This window comes from Micromys minutus (assembly GCF_963924665.1).
Source record: "Micromys minutus genome assembly, chromosome: 16".
Taxonomy (NCBI): Eukaryota; Metazoa; Chordata; class Mammalia; order Rodentia; family Muridae; genus Micromys; species Micromys minutus.
Window position 1 is genome coordinate 41864146 of NC_137985.1, and position 18217 is coordinate 41882362.

General features: G+C 44.2%; 1 protein-coding gene across 1 annotated transcript; it reads left to right on the forward strand.

Annotated features, from left to right (window-relative positions):
- Positions 1-3687: 3687 nt before the first annotated feature.
- Positions 3688-14605, forward strand: PLET1 (placenta expressed transcript 1). Its single transcript, XM_080929888.1, has 4 exons — positions 3688-3883; positions 8124-8322; positions 10162-10217; positions 13671-14605. Exons 1-4 carry the CDS (start codon positions 3700-3702, stop codon positions 13925-13927), a joined length of 696 nt encoding a protein of 231 aa, XP_080786014.1. The 5' UTR covers positions 3688-3699; the 3' UTR covers positions 13928-14605.
- Positions 14606-18217: the final 3612 nt, after the last annotated feature.

Genomic DNA, 18217 nt, shown 5'->3' on the forward strand with positions numbered 1-18217 from the left:
ATTGTCCTTCCCCTCATTGAACTCTTTGTTGCCTTCCTTAAAACACAAGCTGGTTGGGGTCAGGTTACATGACTCAGTGGTGCATTTGCCAGTAATTGCAAACCCTGGATGTCAATCTAAAAACCAGAAACTACCAAGCAGGTCATCTGTTCATAAACGCAGGGCTTCCTTCTACTCCATTGATCTGTGTGGCCGTATGAAGGCCATTACTGTCCTGTCCCACCATAGCTTTGTAGTGTGTTTTAAACTCAGGAAGTGTGAATAGTCAAACTGCTTTGTTTTGGTTTTCCCGGACCACTTTGGCTACTCCGGGTGGTTGCCATTTTCAGTATGGAAACCTTGCACCGTTCTTGTTAACTCTATTTAGGTGAGCAATCTTAAAGTTTACTGATACTCCCTACAGACAGTCTAGATCTGCTGTCCAATCTTAGTAGTTTTATAACAATTTATTATTAGGGGCTGTCTTAGTCAGTGTTCTATTGCTGTGAAGAGGCACCGTGACCATGACAACTCTTACCGTTTCAGCAGGTCTGGTCCAGTCTAGTCTATTATCCTCACAGCAGGGAGCAAGACTTCACAGAGGTTCTGGAGAATAGTTCTAGGTCTGGATTGGCAGGCTGCAGGAAGAAAGAAAGACACTGGGCCTGGTTTGAGTATCTAAAACTTCAAAGTTTCACAGGGATAGTCTGTGGCAGGTTACATCTTTAACCTCAGAAGGCAAAAACAAGGAGATCTCTAGGAGCTCAAGGCCAGCCAGGGCTATAAAGTGATAGCCTATCTCAAAAATTAATTAATTTAATTTACTATAGGAATTTTAGCTGAAGAATTGCTATTTGGTTCACTTATGTTTTTTAAAACATTTCTGTCTCTTTATTATTACTCTTTATTTGATCAGACCCAATGTTATGTACCTTCCTTTAACTCCTTAGACACAATTCCTAATTCTTTAAATACATTAATATGTTATTTATTAAATTCAGTAATCGGACTTGTCAAGTACAGTTTCTGTTTACTGATAAAAGTATCCTTCTTTCTGGATCGTACTTTTTGTATGTATGTATGTATGTATTATGGTTTTGTTCATTTGCTTTTGTTTTCCCAGGGCTGAAAATCTAACTGGAGATCCTATGTAAATTAGGCTTTCATTCTATCAGTGAGCTACACTCCCAGCCTCCATCTTGGAACTCTCTGTTGAAGACTAAACATTCAACTCTAAGCTCTAGACTGCCCCCAGCCTCTGCAGCTGCCTCTGCTGAGTTCTTGGCTCCGGGAGTTTTTTGAATTGATTCTTGAGATTGGATTCCTTAGTGGTCCCTGAGTCTTCCTTTGGTTAACTGAGTCGTGGACTACTGAACAGACAGAAGAAAGCCCCTTCAGTATGTTAAATAAGAATCCTCCCAGGCTTCCCTGAATGCTTCCCTCCCTCTGTATCCGGGGCATGTCTTCTGCGGCCAGCCAGGCAGTTTTATGACTCTAACCTTAGGCTTCTCTTCCTGTTTGTGAGAGTCTCAACATGTGTCAAAGGTGAGAGAGGTTCTCTCAGCACTTTCCAAGTCACACGTGCGTGCACACAACCTAGCTTCCCAAGAATTTGGTGCAGCATTCAAAACTCTTTTCTTTTGTTTTGTTTTGAACTCAGTCTCTTGGTCCCACATGGGGGTCACTGCCTTGTGACAATATTTTAAATCCCCACTATCTTTGATCAACACCCTATTGATATAAGACTGTTCAAAGAGAAAGTACTGAATCCAGTCAAAATTGTAAGTTCTAAGAAGGCAACTTTACGAGCAGATTCCAGGAAGGTCACACAGATGCGACTATTTTGAAACTCCACACTTTGACTCTTCCATCAGTGACTAGTCTTCTGGTCTTCACAGTTGCTGTCAATTTCTGTAGTCGCCATGGAGATGAGGGTAGAGAGTGGGTCCAGACAAGTTAAAATGCTACTGTCATGACCATTTCCAATGACACTCTGTCACTCTTTTTCTTTAAATATGTTTCCAAAGTATTTGAAAACCTTTGGTTAATTTCTAAAAGTTTCTGAAAAACAGATTTTGACCATTATTGAGGATATTCCCATTGCTAATGTTGAACAGATTTTCCAGAGTTCTTCAACCGAAGACCCGATGTTTCTCTTAAAGGGACATTTAAAAATATGACTGTGATTCAGGTCCAATAAATGCTTCAGCAGATAAAGGGTATTTGCCACCAAGCTTGATGACCTTAGTTCAAGTCCCAGAACCCACATGAACGAAGGAAGGAAGGAAAGAACCAATTCCCATGGGTTCTCCTCTGATACACACACACACACACTGAGGAGGGAGCAAATTAACTAATTAACTAAAATTTTCAAAACTATAGCCTTGGTTCAATAGTATTTTTATTTCTTTTCTATTTACAAAGTAGCCTACTTCTTCTCCCTCATCTCCTTCAGTGGATAAATTATAAAATTTTAGGAGGGGTTGGGATATGGGGAAAAAAAGTATTTCCCAACTTTTAAAAATCATTTCCCTGTGCTCTGGCACCTTGGAGGGAAGTTTCAGAAACAATGTGGATTTAAATGTTTCTTTCCAAATGATACATTAAAACTATAGGCGCCTCAGATGTACCTCCATTGGTGAAGCCTGCCTATCTTTTAGGAAGTCCTGGACTCAGACCCCAGTGCATGTGATGGCGCACTGCTGTAATCCCAAAAGTTGGGATGTCAATTGAAGCAGGAGGAACAGAAATCCAAGGTCTTAGGCTGCAACGCTGACTCAGTGGTTAAGAGCTCAGACTGCCCTTGTAGAGGACACGAGGAACGTTCTCAGAACCGAGTCATAAATGCCTGTAACTCCGGTTCCAGGAGATCCGATGCCTCTGGACTTCCAGGGCAACTGCTCTCACGTGCAGATACCACACCCACTCATATAACCATGGAATTTAAAAAAAAAAAAAGTGTGATTGTGCACACCTTTAAATCTCAGCATTCAGGAAGCAGAGGCAGACAGATCTCAGGAAGTTAGAGGGCAGCCTGGTTGTAATGGTGAGTTTCAGGCCAGCCAAGGCTGCGTACACAGAAGAACACACACACACACACACACACACACACAGAGACAGTGGCCTGTGCAACCTCCTCCCATCTTCCTGAACCCTTCCACCCCTCCCCCTGCACAAAATCAACAAATGTAATTTAAAAATAGGTAAATAAATATCCAGTTTTTCCAGCTCTAGGCTAGTCCTAAGATGAAGAGGAAACTGAAGGCACATCAGAATCAGCTATACAATGTTCTGAGATACAAAGGGCACCCATGGCTGAGTTCGTGACAGAGAAAAAAAAAAAAAAGCAGGCCTTCCAACCAGACCACCTAGGTGGTAATTACTCAACTGTGGACTTCCACTTTCAGCATTTACCACTCCTAACCAGCCTTTCCCACTTCTTCAGATAGCCGGTGCTGAGACTGAGAAATAATTTAGCCAATCCTCATCTTGAGCAAAACTGGAATTGGTAGAGAGGATCGTTGGTCACAAAAGTGGAGGCTGGGTGATTCATCCCGGTGATGTCTTGGGCCAAGTTCCAGAAGGCAGTATTTTCAGGAGGGCGGGCGGGCGATTTGCATGCATGACCTCACTCAGAAGCTCCAGCCCCAGAGCATATAAACAGGAGCCTGTCACTCCTGGTCTTACTGCCAGGCCCTGCAACCCAAACAGACCGGGACCATGATCGCACTCCGCTCCTTGCTGCCACACCTGGGGCTGTTCCTGTGGCTGGCTCTGCGCTTTTCCCCTTCCTTCTGTGCCAGAGATAATGGGTCCTGCCTGGTCTTTGATCAAGGCTACACCTCCGACAATTTGAGAATCAACACTACGGTTGAGGTCTCTGGTGGGAATACAACCTACACAGGTGAGTCAAAGCCACTCACTCCGCGCCCTTTGTTCTCCGTGGAGCGCTAACCGGGCTCTCAGACGTTCCATATGTGTGTGGTCACGATGGGAAATGGGGAGCAGTGATTGATATTTGGCAGAGTGGATCGGGAGGACTATTTCTATAGTTTCCTGTCCATAACTGGATCGCGGGTGGGGCAAACTGAGCCCCGGGCCGATCACACCCCGGCAAGATATGGCTGCATTAAGTGGATATTACGTTATTTTGAGGGAATCCATTGCAGTCTAGTGTCTTTTTACATCCACTTGACAGAGTGACTGGAGCCCCCGGGACGCCAGGAAGGATGATTTGCACTTAGTGTATGGGAAAGCCTTGTAAGCTAGAGGAAGATATCAGTAGCCCCTTATCTGTGAGTGAACCCCCTGCCAGCAAGGGGCCGAAGCTCTTTGAGTCCTGGTTGTTCCATCTTAATCTAATGTTTTTCTTAGACGTATTTGCGAAGTAGTTCATAACTTTCCCTTTAGGGATTCAACAAACAAGTTAAAAAACACGCTTTCTCATTAGTCAAACCTCTTAAGTCAAGGAATATGCTTTCCCACCTAGCTTTATTTATTTATTCACTTTCTTTTATAGCAACTTCAGTTCCTTTTTAATTTTTTTATTATTATACTGTGTGAACCCTTATGGTGTGTGTATGCCTGTTCACAGTCATGTTATGATGTGTGTATGCCTGTTCACAGTCATGTGCATCTCCTGGCACTCTTGCAAAGGCCAGAGGTAGCTCTGTGGAGTTGCTTCTCTCTTTCCACAATCGTGTGGGTCTGAGACTCGAACTTAGGTCACAAGGTTTTCACAGCAAGTGCCTTTACTCACCAAGCCCTCTCACCTGCCCGCTCCCTCCACTGCCACCTCTTTGCTCCAGTCCCAGATCTGTGGAAATGAGGAACTCGATGTGCAGCCGCATTCTAATGCTAACACGACTTACTACGTGCTGGATTCCGCTCTAAGGGGAAAATGCTATTATTAACCTCCATTTTCCAGAGGAGAAAGAAAGTATACAGGAGTCAAGTTTTTACCCGAGGTCATTAGAATGTAACAGAACTAATATTTGAGCCTAAGGAATGGAGCCAAAAGCCAGCAGCCTTCTGAGCTCCAGTGCCACCCTTCCTCTCTTAGTCTAAGCAAGCTGTGCAGAGGTCACTATGGTGACTGCCCGAGACCCAGCCTGGAAGGTCCGCACCCCACACCGCACCCCCACACCGCACCTCCCCGCGCTGCTGCTCCCCTCTCCTGTTTCCAGGCGACTGTCACTAAGCAAATGTTCATGCTGTGACAGGACTAGGTCCCATTCCCTTGGGAAGTGGGTCTTTTCATAGCAGAGCAGGGAAGATAAGTCCGTAATTCAAGATGAACACTGGGTGAGTATGTGTATGCATCCATTATGGTAAGGCCGATACAGGCCCCTGATGTGAGATGGCACCGCAGGAGACAGACGGGCCTGCTGCTGAAATGGGAGAAAGAAGTCTACAAGGCGAGATAAGATGAAGACGAGGGAGCCTTTCTGAAAGGAGGGAGGCCGGCCGGAAGGAGAAAACACAAGACAATGGGGGAAGGTGGGGGAAGGGCAACCGCAGCAGTCCCAGTAGCCTCCGGGGGAAAGGGAAAGACCTCAGCTTCCTAAGTGCCTGAGCTAGCTTAGCTTTTTATCAGATTCAATTTCAACCTACTACGTGTTTGAGCTCTGAGGCAAATCTGACTCGTACCTTAAATTGAGGGTTAAGAATCCTCTGTCCACGGAGGTGAGACGGGCCGAATTCTATACCTACAGTTATGAAGAAGGCTTTACAAATACTTTTACACATAGTGTCAACAATGGCAAACCATGTATACATGGTTGGCAGACCCTAGAGACAGCCAGCTTAGCCAGCATCTCAGAGGGCTCACTCCACCCCCACCCCAGCCCCTGCCCCTCGGACCTGTTAAGGAAAGAAAGTACTGAGACAATGCAAAGCCAGCCTCTGCTCACTTCTCTGGGCAAGGATGTAATTTATTACTTCCTCAACTTTCCAGCTTCTAGAACAGTGAGTTCCATTGGATAAAGGATTTTTTAAAAGTGCTTGACAGAACCCAAGGCTTCAAGCATGCTGGACAAATGCCCTTTTACTAAGCTATGGTCCACCCCCAACCCTGATGCAGAGTGTTAGAATCAGTTAAAAGTAGTTGTTTAGTGCCACACACCGGGTTGACTGGGTGCAGACTGATAAAACCATAAAATATAATTAAGCATTCAGTTCTATAGAAAGGGTGTGAATGTTTCAGACATAAGGGGGAAAAGAGGCTAAGTTAGTACAGAACGTGAGCGGACGCTAGGCCCAGGTGTGGGACAGATAGAAGCCAGGTGCATTTGCAAAACAGCTGGGGGCGAGGATGGGGGAGGTGGAAAGTAGCAGCTGGAGCTAGAGTAGAAGGTAGACAGATGAGGGAGGCTGGACTCTTGGGTTCCTGAAAGTGTGCAGGGTACTATCATTGACACTGACAGGAATGAAAGGCAGGAGAGTTTAGATTCTCTAGGTGGACAGGCATACACCCCATGTAACAGATTATATGAGGAAGCTTGGTCTGACTGCCGAATGGTCAAGTCATCCAAGGGAGACTGAAGCCACGGATCCAGAGACCCCCAAGTGGGTGGAAGGAAGGAAGGAAGGAAGGAAGGAAGGAAGGAAGGAAGGAAGAAAAGAAAGAAGGAAGGATGGATGGATGGATGGATGGATGGATGGAAGGAAAGCAAAGCTCACAGTGTGAAGGGGGAAGCTGAAAAGGAACTGTGGAGAAGAAATCTGGAGAGCTAAGAGGATTGGCTAGCTATCCAGATGACTCCACTATACATCACCTTCCGCCACACCACCAAGCAGAGATGTAAGGCAAAAGTCAGTTCCTCTCTGAGTGAGTCAGGACATGTGAGATTCAGGTCAGCTGGCCTTCCTGGAGAAGCAAACTAGGTCGAGGAAGCACAATGTGCTCAAATTAGTAGTAACCATCAGTTTATCTGATATGAACCACAAATGTTAGCATCTTCTTTTTAGTCCTAATAGGAGCTTTTACTATGAGGGATAATGTCATTTCCCAGGCCCAGAGCTATGGCAGGCACCAAGTAGGAACTTAAAAAAAAAATGTGGAGGGGTCAGAGGGGTCAGAGATGTAGCCGAATAAGTAGAATGCTTGCCTGGCACATACCAAGTTCTGGGTTCAATGTTCTGCATTTTATAAACCAGGCTAGCAATGTCTATATACAAGATGGAGAATCGGGAGATCAAGGTCATCCTCAGTTGCATTTGAATCCAGTTTAGGATGATATCCTGTTTCAAAACACACAAATTGTGTCCAGTGGCTACTGAGCATGAAGCCAGGGCGCAGAGGTGACCTGTCTTGCTCCTAAGTACCAGAGCCAGGATGCAAACCCAGGACTGTCTGACCTGCTATGAGACTCACTTTGCTTTGGAAGGAGTTTCAGATGACTAAAATGGCCCAATATTGAGGAATTTACTCTTGCAGGCTCTTCTAGGGAAGGAAAACAGACACACTAAAATATCTTCATGTTGAACTTAATAAAAATGTCAGCAAGATCCCCTGTAAGTGCAGGCAGGCTGGGTCATAGACCTCATCTGAGGGGAAAAAAAAAAAAGCACTAAGGTAATTTGATCCTTGGATTAGGACCTTGTGTCTCAGACCTCAGTGTCTTATACCTGGTCCAACCCCTGTCCTACCCAACCCCCACCTTCAACAACCCAGAATATCAACATTTTTGGGGTCAGGAGCGGACCTTTGGTTTTTGCTTAGCAACAGTACTTCCTTGTATCCCTGGAACACTTCCTAGGAGACTCTGAACTCTTTGAAGGGAACTCAGTTTTGAAGAGAGGTTTAGCTCCTCACTATTAGGATCTATCCCCCTGTAGCAGGGCCAGGGGATGGTCAGGATCATAGCTGCCTTTCTCTGTAAATTATCTGGGGGCAGGAGGAACAAGCATAAAGATGAATGTTAAAATCATCTGTAGCCCAGGCGAGCTTTAAGCTTCCCTGTTAGCTGAAGAGGACACTGAACTCCCAAATCCCTCACCTGGAGCTACAGACATGTGACACGCTGGGTCCCCAGTCAGGATCTCTACTTTCTTTTACAGACACAGGCGCATGCCATCCACGCTCCGTTACCTTGGTTTCACTTGGCTCACGCTAACTGCTTCCCCACATCCTTCCCTCCTAGTGATGGTTCCTGTGAATGACTCAGTCAGTGCCGTGATCCTGAAAGCAGTGGGCGAGAACACCCCAGTGGGTACCTGGGGTGGAAACTACCAGATGTGCAACGACAGCAGTGTCTACAACTTGACATCCCCAGACAACCCTGTCTTCCAGACGACCTGGACAGTTCCTAGTTCCGAGGATGTGACTAACATCAGCCTGCAGTAAGGACTGCTCTCCTCTCCTGTCGCTTTGGGCTTTGGGAACATTTTAACAGGTTTACGCAGTTTCACCTTAACCTAGGACTAAAAGTAGACGGAGTGTGAGTGGAGAACCCCGTAGTAGCACTTCTTGATACACACAAACACACATACACTCACACACACACACTCTTTCAAGTTGTCTGTATTCAAACTGGAGAATACTTTTTGAAAGAAACATCGTTTTTTTGCATACAAAATAATAGACTTTCTTATGACATTTCCATCATGTATGTCAGTGTCCTTTGCTCCTTCTTGTTCCTCATTCCTTCAGCGACCAGTTCCTCATTCCTTCCTGCAAACAGCCACTCTGCTACCTTCATCACATACACACACTGTATATATTAAATATAATTAAATGTTATTAATAACTAATTATATAGCAATGAAACATGTTGGTTAATAATTATATCGATACTTAATAATTATATTGATAATAAATATATTAATACTTATATAATTAGAATAAGCAATTAAATATGTAGGTTTATATAACATCCGTGAATAATCATTTGTTAAACCTACACTCATTTGGGAAACCGGAAGCTAAGAGGCAACTGAGTAATAACACTAGTTTCCTCCTGTCATTAAAAAAAAAAAAAAAAAAAAGGATGCCCTGAGGTTCTAAGAATAGGTCACCTAGAGGCTAGCACTATACTTTCACAACAAATGTCTGTCACTCTAAGGACCTGGTATTGACTTTAGAAACCAAGTGTTGTGAAGAGCTTCATGCTCCTGAAAGGACAACCCTGACAATCAGCGGTGCCCGCTGTCAGCGTCCCTGTCTCTGTGGAAGCTGGTGATGCTGTCAAGCCATTCTTCCCTCTCTTGCCAAGCTCTGGAACTAGCCAGGCTTCATCAGCTTTGGAGGAGGAACCATTATGCCCCAACGTGACAAATGAAATCAGAATCCAAACAGAGCTACTGCTACCAACCCTACCTTACAACAGTTGTGACCACACTGTGCTTGAGCAGGTATGGTCTGCAGTGGCACAGCAATGACAATCTACGTTGTCATTATGTAGCTAAGCCCACCGTCCGTTAGGTTCACACCCTCACACGCACACTCACAATACACTAGTCTCTCTTTTTGTTCATGATCACTCATACCCTTGATCTGAAAAAAAAAAACAATTCAAGGGGAGGAAACACAAGAAACACCACCATGGAGGACACTATGCTGAGAAGGGTGCAAAACAATGTCACATGTCTCTGCCCATGGGGTTTACGATGTTGAGGCTGAGGAACCCAGCCCACACATGTGTGAGTGCCGAGGTGAAATGTACCCTTGGTTTTCCCTGGACTCACAGATCCAGAAACAGTTCTGTTACACCCTCCAGCTCCCCTGTGCTTCCTCACACACATCACGACTGACTGACCCCTTAACTAGTCACCTGAATATTTATCAAAATCTGTCTCTGAAGACACTAAAAACGCCATGAGCATGAAGCCATGGACCACTGGATTCACCACCATCAGCTCACACTAGGCTCAGCGACTGACACGCCGACTGTGCGCTTCCATCCGTGGCCTGCTGGCTGTATAGACAAGCGGCTAATATCACAACGGACTCCGTTTAATGACAACAGAACAAGCCCTGAGGATAATTTAATGGGGATGAGCTGTTTGGGGTTCAGTCGAGTCAATAGGAACTAGATCGATAGTTAATGATCCGCTTTATTGTGCCATACAAAAGGTAAGCTCAAAAGAGACTGACAGGTTGGTGATCCAGAAAGGCAAAGGTGTAGCTTCTGAGCTCCGCAGACAAGGCCCTCACCATGTCTCTTACTGATTTTTCTCCAGGGTCATCGTCGTCGTCAATCGCACAGCTACAAAGTCCTCTGTGAGTCTGCCACAAAGTGAGTTCTGTTGCAAAAGCTTTGTATGTTCGGTTTTAAACTCAAGCCGTCTGGAAAGTTATTTTACTCATATACCAGTTGAGTTTCCCACCACCCTGGAACCTATGTGAAATTTCCCCCAGTCTTTTATTTTATGTTATTCGGAAAACAAGAACCCTCTCTAAGATTTGTGCAGTTTTTCAGAAATCCCCATGGTCCCCCCTGGCTCCAAACCCCTGCTGCAGCAGGGGGCTATTTCCGTTCAGTACCAGATAGGCAAGAATATGAAAAGTCAACATTATTCTCAGCGGCCACACAACCCCACTCACACAAGGCCTTCACATGGCCAACTTTAACCAAGCAGTTTTTAAGGGAATTATGCGGGGGTGGGGGGGAGACGGAAGCCACTGGCTATATAAAGAGTTGGTATCACAGAAATATCAATATCATTGGTTCTTGTTAATTATCAGTTTCTATTCTTTGTTCTTCTTCTGGAAAGGGTAGCTTGACCTTAGCACCTTGGCACAAGTACATTATCCCTATGTGCTCTCTCTCGCTCTCTCTCTCTCTCTCTCTCTCTCTCTCTCTCTCTCTCTGCGCATGTGTGTGTGTGTGTGTGTGTGTGTGTTCATAGATCTGCATGTGTCTGTGTTTGTGAAAGCCAATAGACAACCTCACCTTGTTTTAAGAGACAGGGTCTCTCCCTGGCCTGGGACTCACCCAATAGGATGGTCGGTTAATGATTTCGGGGATTTTCCTTCTTGGCCTTCCTGGTGCTGTGAAGACAAAAGCCTGTACCCCTACACCTAAAATTTTCATGAGGGGTGGGGAGATCAAACTCAGATCCACAGCCCTTCCACTGGTTTCTAATAGCCTCAGCTACTGTGGTCACCAGCAGGAGCTTCCACCAGCCTTCTCCAGGGCACAGACCCCAGGTCCACACTTTCCCTGGGCTCCTAATCTGTTTCTCTATCCCCTTTTTTTCTTATTTCCACAGCAGAGTGAGGTCTGTGATTCTTCATCTTACCTGTTTGTCTGCTTTGCTTAGATTTACATTAAAACCAAATAGATTATTTTAAGGCAGTTTTTTATTGTAAGGTTCAGCCAACAGCATTGAATTCAAAATTCAAGATTTGAAGCTAAAAGATGTGCAGCACACTGCTGGTTTTTCTGTAAGTCATTTACTACAAAATGCACAGATGGAATAATTCCAACAGCACATTTTAAAGTACTTATGCCTAATCAAACTATTATATGACAGTGTTTTCTGTTGATGGCTTTCCCTCTGTGAGGTATTTTCCTTCTCAAGGACATTTTCAAGAAAAACACTTGCAGACATGTTTTTTTGGAGCGGGAAGTGTGTATTTCTAATCAGGACCCCTCAGCTCTCTCCTAATAAAATAGAAGTGAAACGTCAGGGGAAAGGCCAGGAGTGGTGTTGTACTAAGGTCAGGTCACAAGTGTAAGGCCAACATGGGCTACCCAGAGAAAGAACATCTCAAACAAAACAGAAGAATGAAAGGAAAGGAGGAAATGTGGCTCTGCTCTGCTCCCCAGCTGCATGGAATGCCAGAGAGAGAAGATGTGGTCTCTACCAGCAGGGCTTCCTCCAGGCAGGAAGAAGGATGCCTGGGCCTGTGGCATTTTCCTTCTCCCTGTTATAACCAAGTTTTAAAGAGGAAGAAAGTGTGTGTCTGTGTGGTGTATGTGTGTGTGTGTGTGTATGTGTGTGTGGTGTGTATGTGTGTGTGTGTCTGTGTGGTGTGTATGTGTGTGTGTGTATATGTGTGTGTGGTGTGTATGTGTGTGTGTCTGTGTGTATGTGTGTGTGTGGTATGTATGTGTGTGTGGTGTATATGTGTGTGTGTGTGTGTTATGTATGTATGTGTGTGGTGTGTATATGTGTGTGTGTTAAGTATGTGTGTGTGTGTGTTATGTATGTATGTGTGTGGTGTGTATGTGTGTGTGTGTTATGTATTGTGTGTTATGTATGTATGTGTGTGGTGTGTATGTGTGTGTGTGTGTTATGTATGTGTGTGTGTGGTGTGTATGTGTGTGTGGTGTGTATGTGTGTGTGTTATGTATGTGTGTGTGTGGTGTGTGTGTATGTATGTGTCTGTGTGTGTGTGTGTATAGTGTGTATGTGTGTGTGTGTGTGTGTGGTATGTATGTGTGTGGTGTGTGTGTGTGTGTGTGTGTGTCTGTGTGTATGTGTGTGTGTGGTGTGTATGTGTGTGTCTGTGTGTGCAGGTATACACACATGGGAAGAACAAGGATATCCTGCGCCTTCATCCATAGCTCTCCCTGTGACTAAAGATACAGGCTCTCACTGAACCTAGAGCTTTCCATTTTTTTCAGTTCCACTGTTGGCCAGCAAGTCCAGCTATTGTCTTGTCTCTGCCCTTACCCCCAACTGTCCTTTACCCAGAGCTGGGGTCATAGCCCCCACTCCCAGCTGATGCCGAGACACCCTTGAGTGTCTGTGTTCCACAACCCGGGGTTTCTGGCACCAGAGAAGTCCCTAAAAGTCTAGACCTGGCTCTCTTTGTTTTTTTGAGATCATTGCTGAGTACCAGCATGTAGCCAGAACCTACATGAGAAAGTCTGTGTGCAAGCCAGAGAAACAAAGTCAAAGATTCAGACAAGGCATCTGCCACTAATTATGGTAGAGGTTACTATTCTTGGTTCTGTATGATACTGACTTCTCTCAAGTCCTTAGAATTAGCAAGAAAATTATAAACGTGTACTACCTTAGGTCATATTTGTACTACAGGTAAGAGTATCAAGATATTTGAGGGCAAACTACTTAACTAATAACAAATTCATATGTTTTATAAATTCTTTGAGTCTTTTCTTCTCAACAGACTATGTAGGGGCTAGAGAGATGGTTCAGCTCAGCAGTTGAGAATATATAGTTGCTGTCCCAGAGGACCAAGGCTCAATACCCAGCACCCAAGTGGCCCTCACAATGCTCTACCTCCAACTCTGGGGAATCTGATGCACTCTTCTAGCCTCTGAGGGCACTGCGTGTATGTGATGCACATACAGACATGCAGGGAAACACTTAATATGCATTTTAAAAACAAATAATCAAAATAAAACGAAGGAGAAAAGATCAGGAAGACCTTAAGAACAGAGACTTAGCTACTGTTATTGCTTAACAATCTGAACTGTTTAGCTGCCTACAGCTCCCTTCCCTGTGTGGCACTAGAGAAGTGTTGATTGGTGTTTGCTCGTGATCTCTGGCTTTGCTGTCTTAAAAAGATTATCATTATTGTGCGTGTACATATGCAATTTGTGTGTGGAGGTCAGAGGTCAGCATTTTGAGGTCAGTTCTCTTTTTCCACCTTCACATAAGATTAAACTCAATGACAAAAGCTGAGCCATCTTGCCAGACTTTAACCTCTTTCTCTAGTGCCCAACCACCTCCAAACAAAGGCCTGATAAAATTGTTTGATTTTTTTTCTACCCCAGTAAAACACTCAATCTTGACCCCCACTCCTGAGAGTTTGAAGACCAGCCAGACCACAGCCATGACTACAGCCGCGACCACAGCCAAGACTACAGCCACGACCACAGCCAATACCACAGATGTGACCACAGCCAAGACCACAACCATGACCACAGCCGCGACCACAGCCAGAAGCCTGGCCATCCGCACTCTCGGAAGCCCCCTGGCAGGCGCCCTCCATATCCTGCTTGTTTTTCTCATTAGTAAACTCCTCTTCTAAAGGAAACTGGGGAAGCAAATCTCCAACATCCCGGCATCCTCCTGAGCTCATTTCAGGCCAGTGCTTAAACATATAGAAATGAAGGTTTTATGTCCTCGGTATGCAACTCTACCACCTCGGATCACAGACCTGAGACACTAGTGCATCTGAGGGATACAGACGTTTGCCTGGATCTTTCAGGGCACATATTCTGTTTTTTTTTTTTTTTTTTTTTTTTTTTTTGTAAATACTTAGTCATCCTGCTTGTAACCCGAAGTTCTGTGTCTCAGTTTAACATATTGACAGCCAATCTGAACTTGTGTTTCTTGCCAAAGTATTCCTATGAGCCTCCTGGGTTTGGGGGTGGGGAGAGGAATCCTTCTTTACTTTCAAGCTGATGATTTCAGATTTCTGGCCAAATCTACTCAGGTTACAATGGACATATGTGACTTATGTGACTGAAGGAAAAAGAGAAATGAATGGCAGTCCTGTGGCTACTAGCAGATTCCCACTGTGCCCAGACCAGTCAGTAGGTTTTGAAGAGAGAAAGTATATGAAAACTATGTCTCAGAAGCCTCAGGACACATGACTTTTTTTCCTAAGTCAAATAAATGATATATTGAACAAGAATACTGAATGTGCTAAATTGAAAGATAACCCTTAATGAGTGATAAAATTCAAAGTGTTACCTAACTTTGTATTTAGAACTATGAATGAAATTTTGTGTGTATGTGTGTGCCTTGATGATAATTTCTATTAAGAAACAGGCCGAACAAAACACTTGTAATATTTATAATATGACGTGAAACCAAAAAAAGGGTTATTTCCAACAATAAGCCTGTAATAAAAGTTTTCCTTTAATAATCCCTTTTTTAATACCGTCCAGGCCTCTACCCAGGGGTAGCACCATCCACATCAATTATAAATCAAGAAAATGTTCCTCAGTTTAAGTTCTCTCTTCCCTGATGACCCTGGTCTGTGTCAAGCTGACAAAAGTCCCAGCACACAAGTGTGTAGAAATTCCCTCATAACATTAGTCTCTTCTATGCGCTGATTCTGTTGGCTGCTTCCTTGGGAACGATGTCTGCTTTGGTTTTTTTTTTCCCTTTTGTGAATTTTTGTAGAAAGCTGGGTGTTCTGAATATCACAATGTCTCAAGTCTGGAAACCTGATTCGGTTGCACAACAGCTGATGGTTAGAGCTGCAGATTGCATTGCCTTGAAGATTCTGTTAAATGCCAAAATCTAGCACTTTTTGCCATGATAGCTGTTTTTCATTTGTTCTTTTGTTGTTGTTGTTAATAGACTGCAGAATTTAAAAAGTTTTGGCTGGTGTTGCCATCTGCATGGTTGATGGTGTAGTGGCAAGACCAGTACTTGGAACCTCTTGTTCCTTGGGTTCTCTTACATCACCAGGTGCTTACCAGTGGCCCCACCGGCCCCTGAAGTGCAGACCTAAGCACTGTTACATGATTCATCTTGCTCCATCTTTACACCAAGTTGGGTGGAGATTCACTTCCAGGTTCCCAGCACTCCAAAGGTTAAAACAAGAGGATTGTCATGAACTTGAGGCCAATGTAGGCCACATGGAACACCCTGGACTACAATGCCTTGCCTCAAAACAAACAAACAAAAGTGAGGGGCAAGAGGTGGGGGAGTGTGGGGGGGGAGTGGAAAGGAAAGAGAGAGAGAGAAACAGTGACGTTGGCTGTAAAGGCTATTCTATCTCACTTCTGAGACTACCCCTTAAGCAGGACACCTTGAGATTCCTGAATGCTCTTAAATTACCAGGGACTCCCCCACCCAGGAAAAAGAAGCTCACCGGATCATATGATGAGCCGCTGTTCCTTGCTGACACACAGGCTGTATTCTCTTTCTCCTGGGTCCCACTGCTTGGCACTATCTCCAAAATAAACACTGGTGAATCCTGACCCAGCAAGCCAGGAGCAGTCTCGTATTTACCTTTCATGGCTCACCCTGTCATCCTGTCAGGTTCAGTGTGAGAGATCTGACAAATACTGACTTTGTCACAGGGTGCAGTTCTGGCAAAAGAATTCTCTGAACATTTTGAGACTCAGAGAAATCTGGGTAGCAGAATTCAGTCAGGCAGCTGACCAAGAAAATGGGATTAGGAAATTCGAGTCAACAGACCTGACCTTCTGATAAGTAGGAAGGTGACTGTAGACAAACTACTGTGCCATCTTCTGCCTTGTTTTTCTATCTGTTAAACAATGCTCAACCCTAGTACCTCAGCTCTCTCCCAGGTCTCAACTTGGGGTTCTCTCTCATACCCAATCCTGATTTTTTAAATAAATCTTTTATTTTTTTCCCAATTTTTATTTTGTAAGTGTTTGTCTATACAAATGTATGTGCACCATGTGCATTATGTGTACCTATACAAGTTAGAAAAATGTCAGATCCCTTGGAGCTGAAATCATGAATAGTTGTGAACCACAATATGGGTGATGAGGACAAGACCCTGGATCCTCTGCAAGAACAACAAATTCTCTTAAACTACTGAGAGCTATCTCTGTTAAGGCCTAGGCAACTGTTGGCTGTCTAGCCTGCCGTTTTGTGCTGTTACTAGGAAACACTGATCCCAAGTTGATTGAGTGTTGTTCTGTTCTGTACTTTGGTGTTCTTGGAAACTAATCACAATAGCAGTCAGGTAGAACTGCTTTGTATAGTTCGCCACAGTAAGCCTGGATCCGAAGCAAATGCCAGGCAGTACTTCCTGGACCTGTGTATGAGCTTTTGTGGTTCTTGCTACCCATGGGGTGGACCCCAAATTGGCCCCAACACAAGAGAGACACCTGCACCAATATAAGAAGTCATTTGAAATAAGGGTTTCATTTTGAGTAGGGGTTGAGTAAAGTTTAAGTTCCCAAGACCTCCCTAGGAACTAACTGATAACCTATTTGGCAGAGACATGTACATAGGTAACTGACATCCTGGCTAGCAACTTAACGCATAAATGTTAGGCAAGGCAAATCTCCCATGGCTGAATACCCCAACCAATGAAAGCAGGACACATGTATAACAAAGGCATGTTCCTAAGGAAGTCCCCTATCCCTAAATCCTGACTGCTAGAATAACTTGGCACAGGTGTTTGTAAATTTTAGTCTTAAAACTCCTAGAGGATCTTGACTCAAGGTTGAAGTTCAGCTCCCAAGTCTGACTTTATCCCTGGCTGATCAGTCTTGGGGTACACTTTCAATAAGCCAGCCCAGATTGACCCAGATTAGTGCAGAGATTCCCAGACCCAAACACTTGGTCCTAGTTTTAAAAATCTAGTCAGGGGAGATAAATAGGTGTTTCCTTATGGCACATGTGATTGACTAGCAAGGGCCACCGGGAGCACTCCCGCCAGGAGCACTGCTTTAGACTGTGAAGCAGAGCCCAGGCTCAGAGGAAAGCAGTATTGCACAAGAGGTGTCACCCAAGGACTGACTCAGGAGGCAGAACTGAAGCAGCCCAGGATCTAGGCAACTGCTGTGCTTGGTCGTTCTAGGACGTGGTTCATAACAGCACCGTCAGTGGGCAGCAGAGCACACACACACACACACACACACACACACACACACAGAGTGAGAAAGCCCACAGGCAGAACCTTGGCCACAGGAGGAAGAGAAGACAGTTCTCATTTGCTATTCAACCTTGTTTTCCCACATGAGCACTTTGCTTATAGCTTTGTGCTTTGTAAAATCAATAATTTCAGTCATTAGGAATGAAATCATCTACCCACCTAATGGATGTGATCCTTTTTTCTGAGAAAGAAAGAAAAACGACCAATATCTCCCAAACCCAATTACTTTCAAGATCTTCATAAAGAGCTCCAAACCAGGTCAACAGACCAATTATTATGCCAATAATTAAAAGCAAGTAGAAAACCAAGAATTGTGGATTATTAAACCTTTATTTTTCATTTAGCCAAGTGCTAAAGATTGTATTGCATCACCATATTAGGCTACTTTTCAAGTAAATGCTTAATTAAAAACTAATAATTAAGTAAAAATCTACTTTTTTATAATATGAATAGCATTCTTTTTAAAAGATTTATTTATGTGTTATTTATTTATTTTATGTATATATGTGTTTTATCTGCTTGTACACCTACCTGTGTGCAGGAAGAGGGCATCAGATCCTATTACAGATGGTTGTGAGCCACCACATGGTTGCTGGAAATTCAACTCAAGACCTCTGGAAGAGCAGGCAGTGATCTTAACTGCTGAACCATTTCTCCAGCCCCAATGTATGGTAGCATGTTAAGTGGCTAAGTAAAAACTTCTGAAGGCTTATGCCTGGGTCCAGT